This window comes from Rhipicephalus microplus, unplaced genomic scaffold (genome assembly GCF_043290135.1).
Source record: "Rhipicephalus microplus isolate Deutch F79 unplaced genomic scaffold, USDA_Rmic scaffold_145, whole genome shotgun sequence".
NCBI classification, from domain to species: Eukaryota; Metazoa; Arthropoda; class Arachnida; order Ixodida; family Ixodidae; genus Rhipicephalus; species Rhipicephalus microplus.
In genome coordinates, this window is record NW_027464716.1 from 452,140 (window position 1) to 469,758 (window position 17,619).

General features: G+C 49.1%; 1 protein-coding gene across 1 annotated transcript in view; it reads right to left on the minus strand.

Annotated features, from left to right (window-relative positions):
• Positions 1–17,619, minus strand: part of LOC119159535 (STKc_myosinIII_N_like and MYSc_Myo21 domain-containing protein ninaC) — an 87,348-nt gene that overhangs the window by 7,363 nt on the left and 62,366 nt on the right. Inside the window, exons 21-27 of the mRNA XM_075885436.1 lie at positions 15,170–15,380; positions 14,373–14,514; positions 14,136–14,289; positions 12,303–12,391; positions 11,590–11,757; positions 7,259–7,527; positions 5,616–5,727 (exon numbers count right to left, since the gene is read on the minus strand). Coding sequence (XP_075741551.1) covers positions 5,616–5,727; positions 7,259–7,527; positions 11,590–11,757; positions 12,303–12,391; positions 14,136–14,289; positions 14,373–14,514; positions 15,170–15,380 — 1,145 coding nt within the window. The remainder of the gene's footprint in view (positions 1–5,615; positions 5,728–7,258; positions 7,528–11,589; positions 11,758–12,302; positions 12,392–14,135; positions 14,290–14,372; positions 14,515–15,169; positions 15,381–17,619) is intronic.

Genomic DNA, 17,619 nt, shown 5'->3' on the forward strand with positions numbered 1-17,619 from the left:
GGACCTGAAGGGGTTGCCAAGTCTGCCTTATACCTTTACTAAGGCGTACCTGACCCGTCCTTCTTTAAAGAGCAATGTTATGAACATGCCGGTTTTGACAATAATGGTAGGCCAAAGACCACTGGTGTTGCATTTTAAAATCCGCTTAAAACCTATTCTTACTCACAGAAAGCTGGAAACTAAAGGCGCAGGTCGTTGCGAGAAGCACTTTAAGCTTCGTTTTCATTTTATTGCGATAGCAATTATATGGACAGTCTTGGCTTGTTTTTGCCGTCGCCGTCATTCCCGTATATGTATATGTAAATATATATGGGGAAGAATGCGCTAGCCTCCTCTTTCTGCGGAGTATTTTCGGCCGGGGTCGTCTGCACGCGCGCTTACCTCGTGAGCGGACGAGGGGGGGGGGGGGGGCGCTTACGGTTGCCGTGCTATCGCGGCAATGATCAGCGTGCGCCTTGTGCCCCTACAGCAGGCGGGAGCTTCTAAGGGCTGTGCTCTCAATAGAAACACACACACGCACACACACGCACGCACGCACACTATATATATTACGGTGCCAAAAATGTACCTGGAGCGGCCGTGTTCTCTTAAGGCGCGTTTACTCTGTATAGAGACAGGACACCGATTTTGATATGCCGACCGGCTTAGGGAGTGTCTTTTGTCTTGTCGTCGTTCTATGTACACTGCAAAGACACAAACAGTCCGCCGATGGTCTCTCGAAGCCTCCGCCAGCGCCTTGTCGTGCTCACAGTCTTTCGTTGGCCAATTCTATAGTCACATGAGGCACCAACGGGCGCGTGTTACTCCTAGGGGGTGTGAGGGCGCTGCGGTCGACTTTTGCGCTGTGCCGACGGGCCGGCCGGTGCAGGCCTGCGTTTCGGTGTGCCAGTGGCCATGGTTTTCTGGGTCGTGCTGTGGGGTTGCTCGTTGTTTTCTTCTCGTTTTGTGGTTGTGAATTGTGTATGTGCTGTTAGTGAGTGACTGCCGATAGATTTGCTCGTTGTTTTCTTCTCGTTTTGAGGTTGTGAACTGTGTATGTGCTGTTAGTGAGTGACTGCCGATAGATTTGCTCGTTGTTTTCTTCTCGTTTTGAGGTTGTGAACTGTGTATGTGCTGTTAGTGAGTGACTGCCGATAGATTTGCTCGTTGTTTTCTTCTCGTTTTGAGGTTGTGAACTGTGTTTGCGCTGTGAGTAAGCAACTGCCGATGATAGATTTGCTCGCTGTTACGAACAGTCAACAAAGTCGCCGGCGTTCAAGGCCAGCCGCTCTCCCCCACGAAGTTCTGTCCGATTCCTCACCGTGTCCCAGGCTTCACATGTGAAATGCCAAAACATTCAGCCAACATGCCGACGTGTTTTGTGCCTGGCTGCACAAGCGGATATAGGAGTAACCCCGACAAGCGGCACTTTTTTGCCCCATCGTCGGACCCCGAGCTTCTTGACAGGTGGCGAAGGGCCATTCCCCGCGCTGATAAGTTGCTCAGCAAAACATGCAAGGTGTGCGACGTTCACTTTCAGCCGGCAGACATCACGAAAACATATAAGCATATCATCAATGGTGAAGTGGTGGAGGTTGAGCGGGGTGCATGGGCTCTGAAAAGTGGTGTCGTTCCGACGCAATTCCCGAACTTACCCTGCTATCTGTCTTCTGCACCGAAGAGGCGGTGGTCGCCGAAAAAGAGAGCAAGTGCTTGTCGGCGTGCAGAGACTCTGTCTTGCCACCCACCTCCCGAAGATCCAAATGAGCTTCCGAGTGATTGCGAGAGCACTGATCTCGCGTACATTATCGAGAACAGTGCCTCACTGCGGCTACCTCGGAATTGGCAGTTGTCAATTGTGGAAGATGAGCCAAAAAACAGCCGGCAAGCAGTTTTCTACGAGACAGGGATGAGCGCAGGTGTTTTCTCTATCATGAAGAGCGTTGTGATACGAGAAGATCTTACATTATTTCAGCGAACGGAAAACTGCTGCAAGAGTCGCTTGTTGACGTGCGGGTACGCTCCCAGAAAGACGTTGAAGCGATAGTGCAAATTTTGCACAGTATGAAATTCTGCCTTGGGTGCACCCGCAGTGAGGTCAGCCGTTCCAGAAAAATCTGCAGAAGGAAGTGAAGCTGTGCACCACAAAGACTGTACAGTTTTGACAAATGCTGACAAAGGAATGTGTGCCATGTGTGTTGGCACACATTGAGAGAGAAAGCAGGCAAAACTTGTTTGAAATTGCACAGTTGTTTCCTGAAGTGTGTAAATAAAGAAGATTGCATTTTGAATTTTATCACTTGATTGTCTCGTGTTCTTCACCTTAGTTGCATGCATGCGTGATTTTTTTGTCTAATGTGGGAAACTGGCAGTAAAAATACCAGCGAGAAATATATGCAAAGCATTAAAATACTAGTGAGGACGAGGCATACCCGGCCCTCGTTTGGGCATACCCGGTCCAAACGAGGGCTGGGTATGCAGGGCGCAGTTAAAGCATAAGCTTGTGGCCTCGAATGTTCCGAATGCGTAGAAAATAATACAGCGGTGCGTTGCGACACGCATTAAGAACATCACACACCAGAGTGGAGCGCTTAAGATTTAAAAGCTGCAACGGGCGTAATAAAATCAGACGGCTTGCTAAGCCCGCTGCGCAAGCGCAACGTTGGGGCTAGCAGACGACGCTCGCAACGATAGCGCAATTCTCGACTGCAGCGCCGCGGTGTCAGGAACCGCAGCGGGCCGGCTGCGTTCAATGGCCGCGGCGGCGAGTTTCTAAACTGAAATATATATTTATAAACGTTGTGAGGCACGGCACACATAGCGACACCTACTAAAATTGCACACCTGCGCCTCATTTTCAGCCATGCTCCCTGCTCTGTCATTTTCCCTCTCCGGCTACGCGGCGCAGCCCTGCCATAATCGAGGGCGTCAAGAGAGGGGATACACAAAAGGGAAGCGAAAAAAAAAAAAGACTTCTATGGGGTGCGCAATATGCCTATTCAAACACCGTGGAAACCTAGGAAGGGGCATTGTTACCTCCCCCAAGATTTCCCCATTCGTGGTCGTTTGAAGCAAAACGTGGGCAAATTTTCACGCAGCGGCAGATCTCCCGACAACACGCCGGCGACAGGTCTGCCTATGCGTTTTGCTGGCGCTTTCGCTCTGTCATTATTTCACACTGGGGCGACATGCTGTCTTTTGAGGCGTAGTCGTCGTCGTCAACCTAGTGTGACCACTGTTACGAAGGCGCGACGCCAACACCCTAAGGCGCCACTGCTCCGAACTCCGCCGCCAAGATCACCAGCCGTTTGGTAGCGTGTGTTACTCAGCTCGCGACTGCTTCTGCGCAGACCTGATAGACGAGCGGACGAGACGACGGTGAGTTAAGGCAAGGTTTATGTACAGCACAGAAATGAGGCGTTACATATTCGGCACTAGGGCCGACAGCTTAGGGACTCGAAGAGCCGAGATGTCTTCTCTCACGCATACGTCGGCTTCTCTCTGACGCATAGAACAACTGCTGGCGACGCGCCGCTTAGCTTTTTTTATAAGCACCGGGAGGACCTTTTTCGTCACCAACGTCCAACCAGAAGCGCCGGTGGCCGTGATGTCAGAATCCTCCAACGGGGACCCGCCGCTGCGCGTGGTTGCACCAAAGGACAAGGGATGTTGCCACGTATTTCGTAAGACTCGCCAGACTGGAAGGCGCCGATTGCTTCATCGGACTCGGGGGCTGATGGGGCTCGCTGTGCGTTGCGTAAGACAGACGGCCGCCGCCGCCGCGTGAAAACGTCGTTGAGTTGATCGCGTCAGGCGGGCTCGATCGCTAGCCTTGACACAGATTGCATTTGCAGAGGCATTGACGTTCAGTGTGGACTCCCAGGCGTAACGCCATGGAGTCTGGCGACTTCGTCGGCGGGCGCTATGTCGGCCGATGATCTGCGTCTGCCTTGTGTCTTCGTCGGGGTAGTGTCAATGTCGTGTCGCTCTAGTGCAAACGCGCCTTTGCGCCAGCGTTTTTGTAGAGTTATGTGAGATCGGATGCTAGCCTTGCTTTGTAAAACATTCGTATATGTTGCTTTCGCATTTATTGCTTCGCCCTTCAGGCGAAACTGACTTTTTTTACGAATCGCAGATCGCGGAATCGAATCGCGGCTGCATTTCTGAAGGAGGCGGAAATGCTGTAGACCGGTGTGCTCAGATTTGGGTGCACCTTAAAGAACCCCAGGTGGTCGAAATTTACGGAGCCCTCCACTACGGCGTCTCATAATCATATCGTGGTTTTAGGACGTTAAACCCCACATATCAATCGATGTGACTTTTTTGCATCCACTGCAAAGCTTGAATCTTTAGTACTCGGCCAACGGAAAAATGGGGTGGGGGTGCTGCAATGTGATCGCCCCCTACCCCAATTGGAAAATCCTGCGCTAGGCTATGGCCGCGTCTGCCATGTATCCTCTACGGCGGCCGTTTCGGGAGATCAAGTTGGTTCATGGCCACAATAACGCGCGTGTTCGAGCAATGCCTGCTGTTGTAGGAGGGGCAAAATAGAGGATGAGAGGCAGATAGAAACGTCTCGACCTCCCGCAGGTGCGAGAAAGCGAGACGGTCCGCAACGTCACTCTGCGCACTACATGCTTACGATATACACTCACTGCGATTTCTAAAGGCTGCCCAAAGAAGCCCGACTTGTTGGCGCACACAAAAAGTATCTTAAAAAACAAATTCAAACTCAATATAATAAATTAGCGGTACTACAGCACTACAGGTGGGGGATGTCATCGCGCGTCAAAGCATGTGTCGCAACCTCCTACATCTTATCCGGTGTAGACCGGCCGCGGTGGTTTCGCTTGCTCTTCCCCGCGCGCCTTATCTTGCAGGTAATCAGCGATGGGTGCAAAAGCTGGACGTGTCGAGATGGCTGGTGGCATTGCGTGGGGTATTTCCGCGAGCCTAGTGTTTGAGGTCGTGTTATCTTAAGGTTGCGAATACGCGTTGCAACGAAAAGCATCGCGATATGTTTGCTCACCTATCTGATGTTTACAGCGCACGAGTGGCGCGATATTAGAATACGAGGATTCCTGTGCATGTGCACTGTCGTTCTTTATGAAAGGGAACACGTGAACGCGTGGCCTGCGCTCGGCGGCGGCTGCCTACAGCACCACCAACCGACGAGTGGAGAAAGCACGTTCGCTTTGCGCGTCATCTATGACCAAGCAAAATAACCAGTTATGGCCGGTCGACAAGCGCTGCTAGATTGCGTTCCCTGATCGCTCGCGTGGCGAGCGATATCGGGCGATTACTGCAGCTTGTGCCGTGATCGCGAACAACTTTCGATATATTACCAGTGGACTACTTACTGCAGGCGTTAGCAGAGAGAGAGAGTGAAATCTAGCGGCGCTTGTCTACCGGCCATAACTAGTTATTATTTTTTTCGGCAACAGATGACGCTGAAAGCGAACGTGTTTCCTTTTGTTGTCGGTTGATGGTGCTGTAGGCAGCCGCCGCAGAGCACATGTCACGCGTTCGCGTGTTCTCTTTCATAAAGGACGACAGTGGACAGGCAAATAAATACATGGATAGCGTTGAAAATTCAAGTCATGTTTCTCTCGCTTCGCGCCAAGTGCAATGCTTACCTTCGACTTTCCGATAGCGTAGTCGTCCATCTTGAGTCGCACGAGAAGTTGATGACACGTGTCGCGGTTGGGAACGACCCTCTCGTCGAAGGAGAACGCCAAGAAGCCGTACCTGAAATCGGTCATTGGAAGCAGAAAGTTCGCAACAATTCGAGAATGCTCTTTGAAGCATTGACACGAAAGTTCACTACGTCTGGACAAATTTTGCCATAAAACGACGCGAGTTCCTATGTAGTTCCCCAAAGGAGTGACTACGGCTATGTCACTCTGAAATGAAGCGATATGTTGCTTACGAAGCGACCACTGTTCACGCAGTTATTATTGCGACGTGACACGATGACCAGATTTACTTAATATTTTTATGGTTCATTCAAAAATAACTGTTCCGCGGTGATGGCTCAGAGTGAAACCTTTATTCTATGGGGAAACTGAAGCGTGCTAAATTACATACTGCGCAGTCTATATTTATACACCGTGCAGTATGTAACAGCAATGCGTGTTGTTGCGCGTATTATCGCTAGGTACAATTTGGCACTAGGCACCACAATGTTACGGTCAAAACCTTCTGCAACATTTGTTTTAATGATTATAATCACATTGCGGCCATGATGCGAGAAGTGAAGTATGTACATACGTCCTAAAACTCTTGTGAGTGCAACTGATTGTGTTGGAAGGTACCGTCACCCGCGTATAAATGGAGCTTACGCTGCAGATGCGCAGGTCAGATTTCGACGACAAATGATTGTGCTCGTCGCTATCACATTGCTCCTGGTCTTGTTTTCGTTGGGCAAAACTATGCCCAATTCATGGCGTTGTTCTTTGCTTACGCTCAATTGTTAACGTGTTCTTCGCACACTTGACATCTCTGGGAAACTCGCAATCCACGCCTCTGCACAGCACATCAGTGTAGACTGTCTGCGAGGTAATTGCTTCCTTAAATAGTGTGGCGGACATGCGTAGAGAACCCCAAGGCTTACAGACTGTCAGAGGCACCAGTGCGCTTTTTAAAGGTGTTCTGAACATTTTTTCTAAGCAATAATCGAATGACACCAGTGACGAAATTTAGTGTCTCACGAATTCATTGCCGCGAAATTTCCTCGAATACATCAAGAACGATCGGAGCTGAAGGTGTTTTTTTTAGCACTTTCACTTTTCTCTCTCCGCGAATAGCGCGCTGCAAAATACACAAGAAGCGATGACACGAGGAAAAGAAGCTACATCAGAGCGCGTCATGAAACGTCATCGCGGTCTTCCGTTGAGATTCCTGTGTGCGTTAGCGTTGCTACTGGGTACTTTTTACGCGGCGCCGGCACATGGCAGGATGCCCATCCGATCCTAATTTATGCCGGCTATCAGCCAATAGCAACAATCAGCTTTTTTAGGACATGTGGCTGGCGCCCCGCCTACTGAAGTGTGTGAGGACGGTGTCTCTCTATGAAGAGAGGGCACTTAAGAAAGCTTTTTGTGCGACCAGAGGTTGGAGAGGTGTGGCACTGAGTTCTTTCTGATCGTGAGTGTCTCAGTGGGGAGAGATTAGGAAGAGAGGTGGGGGGGGGGGGTGGACTGTAAAAGAACTTCGCTTGCCTCGCCCTCTTCCCCCCTCCCCCAAAATGGAGTGATGGGGCTGTAGGGTTTGCGCTCACCTCTTGAGCAGCTCGGAGAACGAGTACCGGTGCGAGAAGCCCTGCTGGCGGATGTAGATGGTCTCGAGGACGCCCGTGTATCGGAGCTGGCACAGCACCTTGTCGCGCGAGAAGCCGCCGGCGAGCCGGTAGTCGTTCGGCTTGAGGCAGCGCACGAAGTGCGGCAACCCCGCGCTCATCTTCTGCAGCAGGTCCATGAGCGAGAAGCGGAACGAGGTGCTCGTCGTCTGCAGCGCCTTCGCCTGGCTCACTAGGCTCTGCGTGGACAGCTGTGCCGGCAGGGAGAAGCGCCTCTTAGTTCAGGGCCATCGCGACGGACTGACACGTTACGTATACGTTCCCGGTGACGTTTGCACCATACGCAGTTTACTGTGACGCAGCCAGACCTTGTCTCTCGCGCTCTTTTCGAGGAGCATTTCCGGCAGCTCTTTACTTTTTATAGTTTCACGAGAGCGCCTAATGAAAAAAATGTCGCAGGGATAGTTGGTGCATTATTAATACTATATATAGTTGCGGCCTAGTAAAAGGCGACAGAAAAAATATCCTTGGTGACCTCGTCTGTCGCCTTTCTCGTTTAGCTTTGCCACTTTTCGGCAGCTCTTTAGTTTTTATGTTTTCACGAGAGTGCTTAATGAAAAAAACGTCGCAGGGATAGCTGGTGCATTATTAATACTATATATAGTTGCGGCCCAGTAAAAGGCGACAGAAGAGGTATCCTTGGTGACCTCGTCTGTCGCCTTTCTAGTTTAGCTGTGCCACTATCCTTGTATTAACTATAGACGGTTTCGTTGCTTGGAAACAAACTGGCGCGCGCCAGACTGTCTGCCCAAGAAGACTTCCGCAGCGTCATTCCCGGTAATACTTTTTCGGTGGCCCCGGCGGTGTCTGCCTGGTATGTTTGCGCTTGTTGCTGTATTTTTTCTGGCGCATTTGTTCGGGTGTGTTTGCAGCGATGTCTAGCGACCAGTGTTGCGGAATGGGCACCTCCATTTCATTCCAATGCCATTCCGGAGAATTGCAACTTGTCGTAATTCAATTCAATTCCCCGGAATGAAAAAAAGGTAGGCCATTGGCAGGTCAATTCCATTCCTACAATTCCTCAATGTACGAAAGTCAAATCGTGATAGCTTTATCGAGCTAAGATTGATTGTAACAACATAAAGCTGACGTCATCAGACGAAAAAGAACTGCAAGACTACGCTTAACACGTTAACACGGTAAAGGGATAGTGGCTTGGTGACTTATCACGTGCAGCACAACCACACTGCCATAGTTCCTATATAGGGGCAGTTCTCTTGCTACCTATGGTATTTGCCTGGTGAGCACAGTCTTGGAAAAAAAAAAGTTGGCAGACAAATGTACTCATCGTGTAATGACGTCAAGTGCAACGGAGTCACGCGAGATATATATATGGTTTACTAAAGGCCTGACCACACGTTAACCGTCACAGCGCGTCGGCGCGGGGCTTTCCGACGTGGCGCCGCATCCTAGTCCTATAGAGAGAGAGAGAGAGAGGGTGCCTGGTCACGCGTTTAGTTACGCGAAGCTGCGCACTCGAGGGCGAGGCGCCGCGTCAAAATTCCACGCGCTGACGCGCTGCAACGAACGTGTGTGGTCATGACGATAGTTATAGCGCTAGAACAAAACGACGACACAAAGACAAGAAGGACACGAAGGACACGTGTCTTTTGTGTCCTTCTTGTCTCTGTGTCGTCGTTTTGTTCTAGCGCTATAACGATCGTCATGCCATACCAACTAGCCCAAGCTGCCACACTTCTAAGTGTGTGGTCAGTCATTAACGAGTACACTGCGCAAGTACTGTCCACGCTGACACATAAAGATAAATTAGCCAGAGTGCGGCGATCTCTATTGACGGCGGCAAGACAGGCGACGGGTCATTACCTCGCAGCAATGCGAACCCACTCACAGCCGTCGCTCTCATGAAGAGCAAAAGCAACGCAACTAAAAAAACTCCCAAGAATTTCCCCGAGGGTCAACATGGTTAAGTGCCAATGCACGGGGTGATGCTATGAGGGGGAGTAAATCCGTTGGCATTCGCCAGTGAGTTAAGGTAAACTTCCCCGGGTGATCACATTGCGATTCCCAGGAACCATTAGACCCTCTCGGGAAATCTCGGTGAGTTTATGCATATATGTGAGAGTAAATTCGCACTATAATGATGTTTATGTCCGCGGCCCGCTTGCGCTCGGCATCACGGGGCCTTCGCCGCGCTGCCTTGTCTTCAACCGGCGCGACATCTTCGACGACGCGTGCAATGCTCGCATTCGATTGCGTTGTACTCGTTGTTGGAGGTATCGCAGTCGAGGTTGATGGCTGCGACGGATCCATACCTATGACGACTTGCCGATCTCGAGCAAGTCGTGGCGGCGCGCGCAGCCACGGAGCGCAGGGCGGAGCGCGCGCAATCATGTGGTGTGTGACGTCGCTGCGCCGTTGCTACAGACGCTCCTCTCCGCTCCTCGCGCCGTTGCTAGGGGTTAGGAGGAGGCGCACCGTGGCAACACCGAAAGGGTGTTGACCGCGGACGGTGTATTCGGGGTAACTTATAAAGTGCATTCGCACTTAAAACGGGCACCGCGACGCACGCTGTGCCGAGACGTTGGTTTGAACAGTACACGTCAGTGATGAGGCTCCAGCTACAAAAGAAAAAAAAACACCTTTACGGTGGATTTTTTGCGTCAGTCCGCTTTCAGGCTTTCCTGTCTATTTCAGGTGCCAGTGCACTTATCTGCTACGGGTGGCAGACGACGGCGTCCGACGTGTTCCTCGTGAATGGGCCTTCGACTACTGTCTGAGCATCGCCTCTGCGCCATTAGAGTATGCGCTGAGCTCCACTTGCCTTTGATGAAGTTCGCTGAACAAGTCTACGCGGTCTTTGTAAGAATCCAGTTTTCTCGCCCGATCATGGAGGCGGAAATGTTGTAGGCCCCCGTGTGCTCAGATTTGATTGATATGTGGGGTTTAACGTCCCAAAACCACTATATGATTATGAGAGACGCCGTAGTGGAGGGCTCCGGAAATTTAGACCACCTGGGGTTCTATAACGTGCACCCAAATCTGAGCACACGGGCCTACAACATTTCCGCCTCCATCGGAAATGCAGCCGCCGCAGCCGGGATCGTGTGCTCAGATTTGGGTGCACGTTAAAGAACCCCAGGTGGTCGAAATCTCCGGAGCCCTCCACTACGGCGTCTCTCATAATCATATGGTGGTTTTGGGACGTTAAACCCCACATATCAATCAATCAATCAATCAATCAATCAATCAATCAATCAATCAATCAATCAATCAATCAATCAATCAATCAATCAATCAGTATTCTCGCCCGATCGCGGTGCGATCCAGGCGCTCTACCATAATCTCTCACAAAACAACGTTTTGACTTGAGATAGCAAATCAGCTACGGATCGCAGATTGCATCCTGGAACTACAGAGCAGTTCCCGAGTCGTGAGCGCTTCATTGGAATAACTCTGTCTGCAACAAACATTAAAACGCAAGCAGCCGCGATCAGCAGTGCAGCCTATAGTCACCATAAAACAAGGTAAACAGGAAATTTTCCGGAGTGAATTTACGGCCAACGCAAAATGTTGCTAGAGAACGGCAAACGCTAATAAAACCATCCATAACTAGTGCTTTATATAAATATGCAAGAAACTTTCTCTATTGAAAATTTATGTGGTAATGTGGCGCTGAAACAAACCTGGTTTTCCCTCTGTTTATATGAGTACGCCCTGGCAATACATTATTTGCACAATTAACTATAAGCATCATAATGACCCGGAACATTGTTGAAGTTCTGCGCGTGCATGTCCTTTTTTTTTGATAACTAGAAGCGTTTACTCAATTTTTCAAATTTGCTTTTTTTTTGTTAGGCCTACATACGTAGGCGTCGAGTGATGTGGGAGCAAGGGCGGCTACCCCACTCCCACTCCTGGGGTTGCAGATGTTTTTCTCTGCAGTAACGACAAACTGTGCACCTTGATTAGCACACGTCGTTTTCGCACATCCGTATGAGACGGCCTTTGTTACACACTATGGACAGATCTTGCCGGTTATGTCACGGCAGTGAAAGAAGGGCTGTCTGTGTTGGATGTCCCCCCCCCCCCCCCTCCCACATGTGGATGCACCCACTGCTAAAAGTTCTGCGGAATCCCTTCTTTGTGTACTTAATAGCTGTGCACTGCCGGCTAGGCTTAAGTAAAAAATGTGTCGCAGGATACATGCACGCCGCTGGTCTCATGTCGTGGGATAGCGAACCCACATCAACGTTACTCTATGAAAAAATGGTGCCATTGCAGCAGTCCCTTACATTTTGGCAGGCATACTGCGACGGCGTGTACAGCTGACCCGTCTTGGTGAGCGGCGACTGGAAAAGGGTCTGCACAACGGGCAGCTTGGACTGCCGTAGAAGCTGTACGATCTCCGCGGGGAGGAAGTTTCGGTTCTTCTCCACAAAGCAGCGAGCGTCGTACACAACCTGCAATACAGGGTGCAATGCGCAACTTCGCACTACCGTATATATAGACTCTTTCACTGTTTATAAACACAGCCCCTTGATGACATCCGGTTTTGCCCACCGATGTGCCAAAATAGCATCGGTGGGCAAGAAGAGTTTTAGAAAATAGCCCGCGGACTTTCTACACTTTCTTCTCTTTATTTGACAAAATATATTATAATAAATGTTCTTTCGAGCTACACAAAAATTAGAGAAATTTCCTTTAACTTTACGCACGTTCCTTTTATCTGAAAAACTAAAGAGAGACACTTCTTGCACTTATAATGAACTTGAAAACGTGCTTTCAGTTCCGACGTTTAAGAGGCGTGCTGGAGCGTATCTTGAAAGGCCTGTACATTGAATAACCTTGCTGCACAGTCTTTATAACAGCGATGAAGGGCAATTAGGTCGTCAGTCTTGTGATAGGCTGGTTATTGGAGAGTCGCACTGTGTGTCGCTAACGATACGACTACCACGCTACTGTAGAGCTATGTTTACTGGATGGCTACATATTGGGAAATAGTCACCTTGCCAGCATGGTGCCTGATGGTGAACTGCAGGGCGTTGGACTTCGGTCGGATGTAATACTTGGACTTGATATTGTTGTGGAACTTGTCTGCACTCAGGAGAAAAGAAAACGGAAGTGACGTCAATTCAATGAGCAATTTAAAAATACTCCACTGGCTGCCAGCACTAATTGATACCGCATTTTCGGACTTTTTAACTACCATGAGAGCTGCGAGCAACACGCCACTCATATATGTATAAACACGGGAGTAACCGACCGTAGTTGCGCACGTTATCGCCGGGACTGCTGCCTTTCAAGCAGCAGCATTCTTGGCCAGTTAGATATCATTGAAGTCAGGGTGCGCAAGGGCATGCTGCGTGATATACTGCTGTATTTAGCGTGCATCTGCAGCAAGCAGAAATGCACTGGTATAGTGGGCTTGGCAGGGAAAGGGCTTAATCAGACGTTCTGCAAACTGTTTTACAACATTCTAGTTTGAATTTCTTCCCCAGATTCTTTCCTTCAAACGTCGTCATCATCATCTAGCTCATCATCATCATATTCATTATCATCATAATCATCATCACCACCACCAACACCACCACCAACAACACTACCAGCCTGCATGACTACGTCCACTGCAGGACAAAGGCCTCTCCCATGTTTCGCCAGTCGACTCGGTCCTGTGCTTGCTGCTGCCGTTTTATACCGGCAAAATTCCTAATCTCATCTGCCCACCTAACTTTCTGTCTCCTCCTAACCTGCTTGCCTTCTCTTGTATTCTGCCTGATTAAGCGGAACGCAAGAAGTTATAATGTATTAAGAAGAGAAAGGAGCAGGTGTCCACGGGGAGGCCACTACTCAATAAGGAGTTTTAGCTTGCACGTATACTTCTTTACGTTACCGTGTTACCGGATACCGGATAGAATCTGCGCATGCGCGAGTCTTTACGGAACATGAACCTTTACGTAACGTAAACTACTCGCCGGATAGGCTTTACGTTCACGGCCGGGAGCAAGCCACTGAGTCAAAACACGCCGAAGCAGAAGCGCCAACGGCGAACACGTTGTTTGACATTTGCTATGTCATCAACGGAATCGATGTCTGGGCGCAAGCGATTTACGCTCAGCGATGACATCGCTCTAGTAAAGGAGGAGTTATATGTAAATCCTTTCCTTGACCCTGCGAGGTGGCTGAAGATAGCTGATCGGCTCTCCGAGGTGCTCGGCAGGTGCTTCAGCATTCGCAGTGTCAGGGAAAGGCTTAACTTAATCCTCCTGCGTTTTTCGCGAGATCAGAAGAAAATTAAGAGGTAAGTGCGCCTCGTATTGGACTTTGTTATGTACTGTTCTTTCCATTGACAAAAATTGTGATTACTGGCTCCGCAATAGCTCCAGTACAGAAGAGGAGCAGTCCGAACTGGAGGACCTCCTGCAGCAAGAGGCTTACATAGCGCGCGAGTGCGGCTACACGCCACCGCCGTCAACCGCACGACAGCTCGCTGAACGCAACGGCATTGAAAAAAGAGCCGAAAGAGGATTGAAAGATGTTGGTATGAAAACATGTGATTACGAACCCGAGAAATAGTATGACTTGCTCCATCCAGTAGTCAGCAAAATGCATTCGGTCGCATCGTCACAAGGTGCATCGGCATATTTTAAAACTATGGCTGTTAGGGGCCGCTGTATATCTAGGTCATAGGCACAGCAGGGCGGGAAGGGGTAGCGTTCATACGCCGTTCCCGACGAACTACGCCCTTGTTCTGGGGTTCTTAAAATGATCGATGCTCAACAGAAATTGCACAGAAATTGATGGCATCCACGCTGGTTTAGCCCCAATCATTCGCTCTCACCGATGAGCGACTGGTCTGTCGCGTTTGGGAAGTGGCTCTCCTCGTCGAGCAACGCCAGCAGTCCCAGCGGTCGGCCCAGGAACATGTCCAGCACGGGACGGTTGTCGCCGAACGATACCGGCTGCACACTGAGGCCCTCGTTCAAGTATTCTTGCTGCATGAGATGCGATCGATGCGCGCGTGATGGTCATACTCATTACAGACATCTCGCTAGTGCTACGAGTGTTGCTGCCTCACCTGTTCCCACGCGAACACGTGCTGGTTGAAGAAGAACTGGATCTGCTCGTTGGCGATGTTGATGCACAGTTGTTCCAGCGAGTTCTTCTGCAGGTCCTCGAAGCCGAAGATGTCTAGCAAGGCCACGGACAACGGAAGACCGCTGCAATGAGTTGAAGAAAGTTTGAATGCTTGGTATTCCGTGCATCTAGCACTTGTGGGCACTGAAGGAATCGTGTGAATCGGAGCTTGCGAGTACTGCTACTGTCGTAGCGTGGGTCGTATAAAAGAAGAGGTTAAGTATTAATTTGAAATATTGTCATACGTTGGTCATGTGTACGCTCAGATATATAAGTATATTTTCAGAACTCGCTGCGGGCATCACACCTGACGCCGTAGTACAGGCTCCAAAAAATGAAATTCCGACATATGTTGGGTTGGATGAAGAATAGTTAGTTAAGACGTGAAGTGGACATGCGGTAGTATTGTGACCAGTAAACATAGCCTTCTCCGACTTTCTCGCCTTCGCGAAGCATTCTTCAAAGTGAAAATGAATTCAGCCGAATGGCATATCCTCAGCAAGTGCCGCTCATTTTCAGTCTAGATAACGACCATCGCCGAACGACTTACTAAAACTTGATATATTGTATGTTTCAACATTCTATTTGCCTTATTTTATGGTTCTTGCAGACTTGCACTCCTTTATCACGTCGTCAAACACTGCGTGGCATCGCATTGTCCACATTTAGGTAGTATACAGGAAGCGAAAAGGAAACAATTTGAAATTCACAGCAACTGAGCATCAACGCAATACTGACATGGCGATGCGTCCCAAAGCCAGGTGCCGGTTGATCTGGTTGACGATCCAATCGAAGAGTCGCGCGTACAGGGCCTTTGCCATGGCGTCCCTCGCGCACTCGGCCTCCTGTGCCGAGTTGCATCGCGTGATCACTTCGCCGCGCATCACCATGCTGCTCGAGGTGAGTGCGTCCCGCAGAGCGTTGCCCTGAAGTCCCAGCAGCTGCGCAACTGTTGGCAAGGTAGAATGGACGGGTGGGTGGAAGGACAGGTCATTCATTCATTCAGACTTTATTCAAGACAATTTACAATTGTCCTAAAAGACGCAGCGAAAGGCTCGAAAGGTGCCTTTTGCAGAAAAGGTGCCCGTGCAGGGGTGTAGAGCCTGTTGCCTAATGGCTCGGTCAATCGAATATTATTGTTGCAAGTGAAAGCCTCTCCAGATGGCGCAAACTGGTTGCTAGAATTTATTAGAAAAAAGCTTCAGCTGTTACTTTTCCTCTTGAAACACGCGTTTTCCACTCCTGTAAAAACCTTAGCTTGGGGTTGACAGTATTAACAAACAAACAAACAAACAAACAAACAAACAAAAACATGGAAATACATAATCTTGTTGATGCCCATCGATAAACCACTGCTCTATTCTACAATGTACTTTATACAATATGTCAACGAATTTGTTAATTAATATATTTAGCCTTTGGGCGGGCCTTTCGTGCACAGCTACGGGATGCTTGCGAGGCAAGCTAACACAAAGCTAACGTAACGCTCATTAAGAATGCGCCTATGCCACGTATATATATATATATATATATATATATATATATATATATATATATATATATAGATGCAATAGATGATCAGAGTTTCTTCCGGCTACCGTAATAAAAGTTATAAACTTCGAGAATAGTGCAGTATAGGAAACAAAACAATAAAATATTTATTTAATCCTAACAGTTTCGGCTGGTGGACCAGCCTTCTTCGGAGGATGTAAGTGAAATGATACAAGTTCCCGTAGCAGAGGGTCACCCTCACAGTTTAAAGACCCTCCAAAAAAAAGAGAGAGAGAGAGAGAGAGAGAAAAAGACAAGCGGGCGAACGAGGTAGCAACAGACAACAAGAAGCAGAAGAAGGAGAGGAACTAGAAAGGAGCGACGGAGAGCCGCCGGAAACGAGCGGGTAATTCTGGCATTGTTACTGGGCACGGTGTATCTTACACCGTGTTACTGGGTATAGGTAAGACGCGCCGCCAGCAGAGGGGACCAAGAAAAACGGAAAAATGTGAAACATGTTGCCGCTTACTTGCATCCCACACATGGATCGAGTTTAAGTTCACGTGGTTCGGCGGCTGGCCCGTGGCATCGGGCCACACACACACACACACACACACACAAGAAGCATACGACCCGCTCCAGCTTTCGGAATATAATGGCCACGTTGGAAAGCTAATGTGCCCTCTCCCCCTCCCTCCACCTGCCCACTCTTGCAGAAAAATGTACAACCAGTCATACTGAAAATAAATAAATGGGTATTCTTGTAAAGGATGAAAATATATAAAAATAAATAATACTAAAAAAGTACTCAGAAATGAAAATAAAGTCTAATAATACTAACACAATCCGTTTGGTTCACGTAGCATCGAATTCGTTTAGTTTCGCTATATTGACCAACTTGCGTGTGCGACTTCACGTATGTATAAATAAATTAATTGAGTAATTCAATTTCTGTGTTTCACGAAACGTCGCGGAGACACGTCAGTCGCCCAGGGCTCTCGTTCATTCCGTGGGTAAGTGATCTGAATTTCTTTATAAAGTATGACTCCCGCTGTTCGCGCTCCCGTGTGTTCTGGAAGCCGGATTGTAGGAGTATGACACTTACGCGTTCGAAAGAGTGACCAGGAAGATTGATATGTTTGGAGAACGGCAAATTGGGGAGGCCCTTTACGTGTATATATATATATATATATATATATATATATATATATATATATATATATATATATATATATATATATATTTCGGCTTCTGAGGGTGCCCTGTTAAGTGGTTTTAGGAGCGAAGCTCCTCTTAGTCTTCTTACCTTGTCCAGCGCGTCAGGCGTAACCGGCAGTATCTCCCGAACAGCGTAATAGATGGCGCTGTCTCATAGAAGTTCATAAAAACTGCGGTTGAGTTGGGATATTCTTAACGGTGCTACACCGCTACTCTCCGATTGGCTTCTGCGTGGGCTACGCATGGATGAGCGGAGAAGGAGTGCCTCTCAGTCTCCAAGATTGCCGCCGTACATGTCGTATCGTTGGTGGGGCATGGACGAAGCGGGCGCGGAGGGCCATGGCGGCTCGTGCTTGTCGCCAGACAGACAGACATACAGAAAAACAAACAGACAGGCGGACGCACACAGGGATGGACGGGAGCTTGGACGGAAGCACGGATGAACGCACGGACGGACAGACGCTTCGCTGAACTCGTCA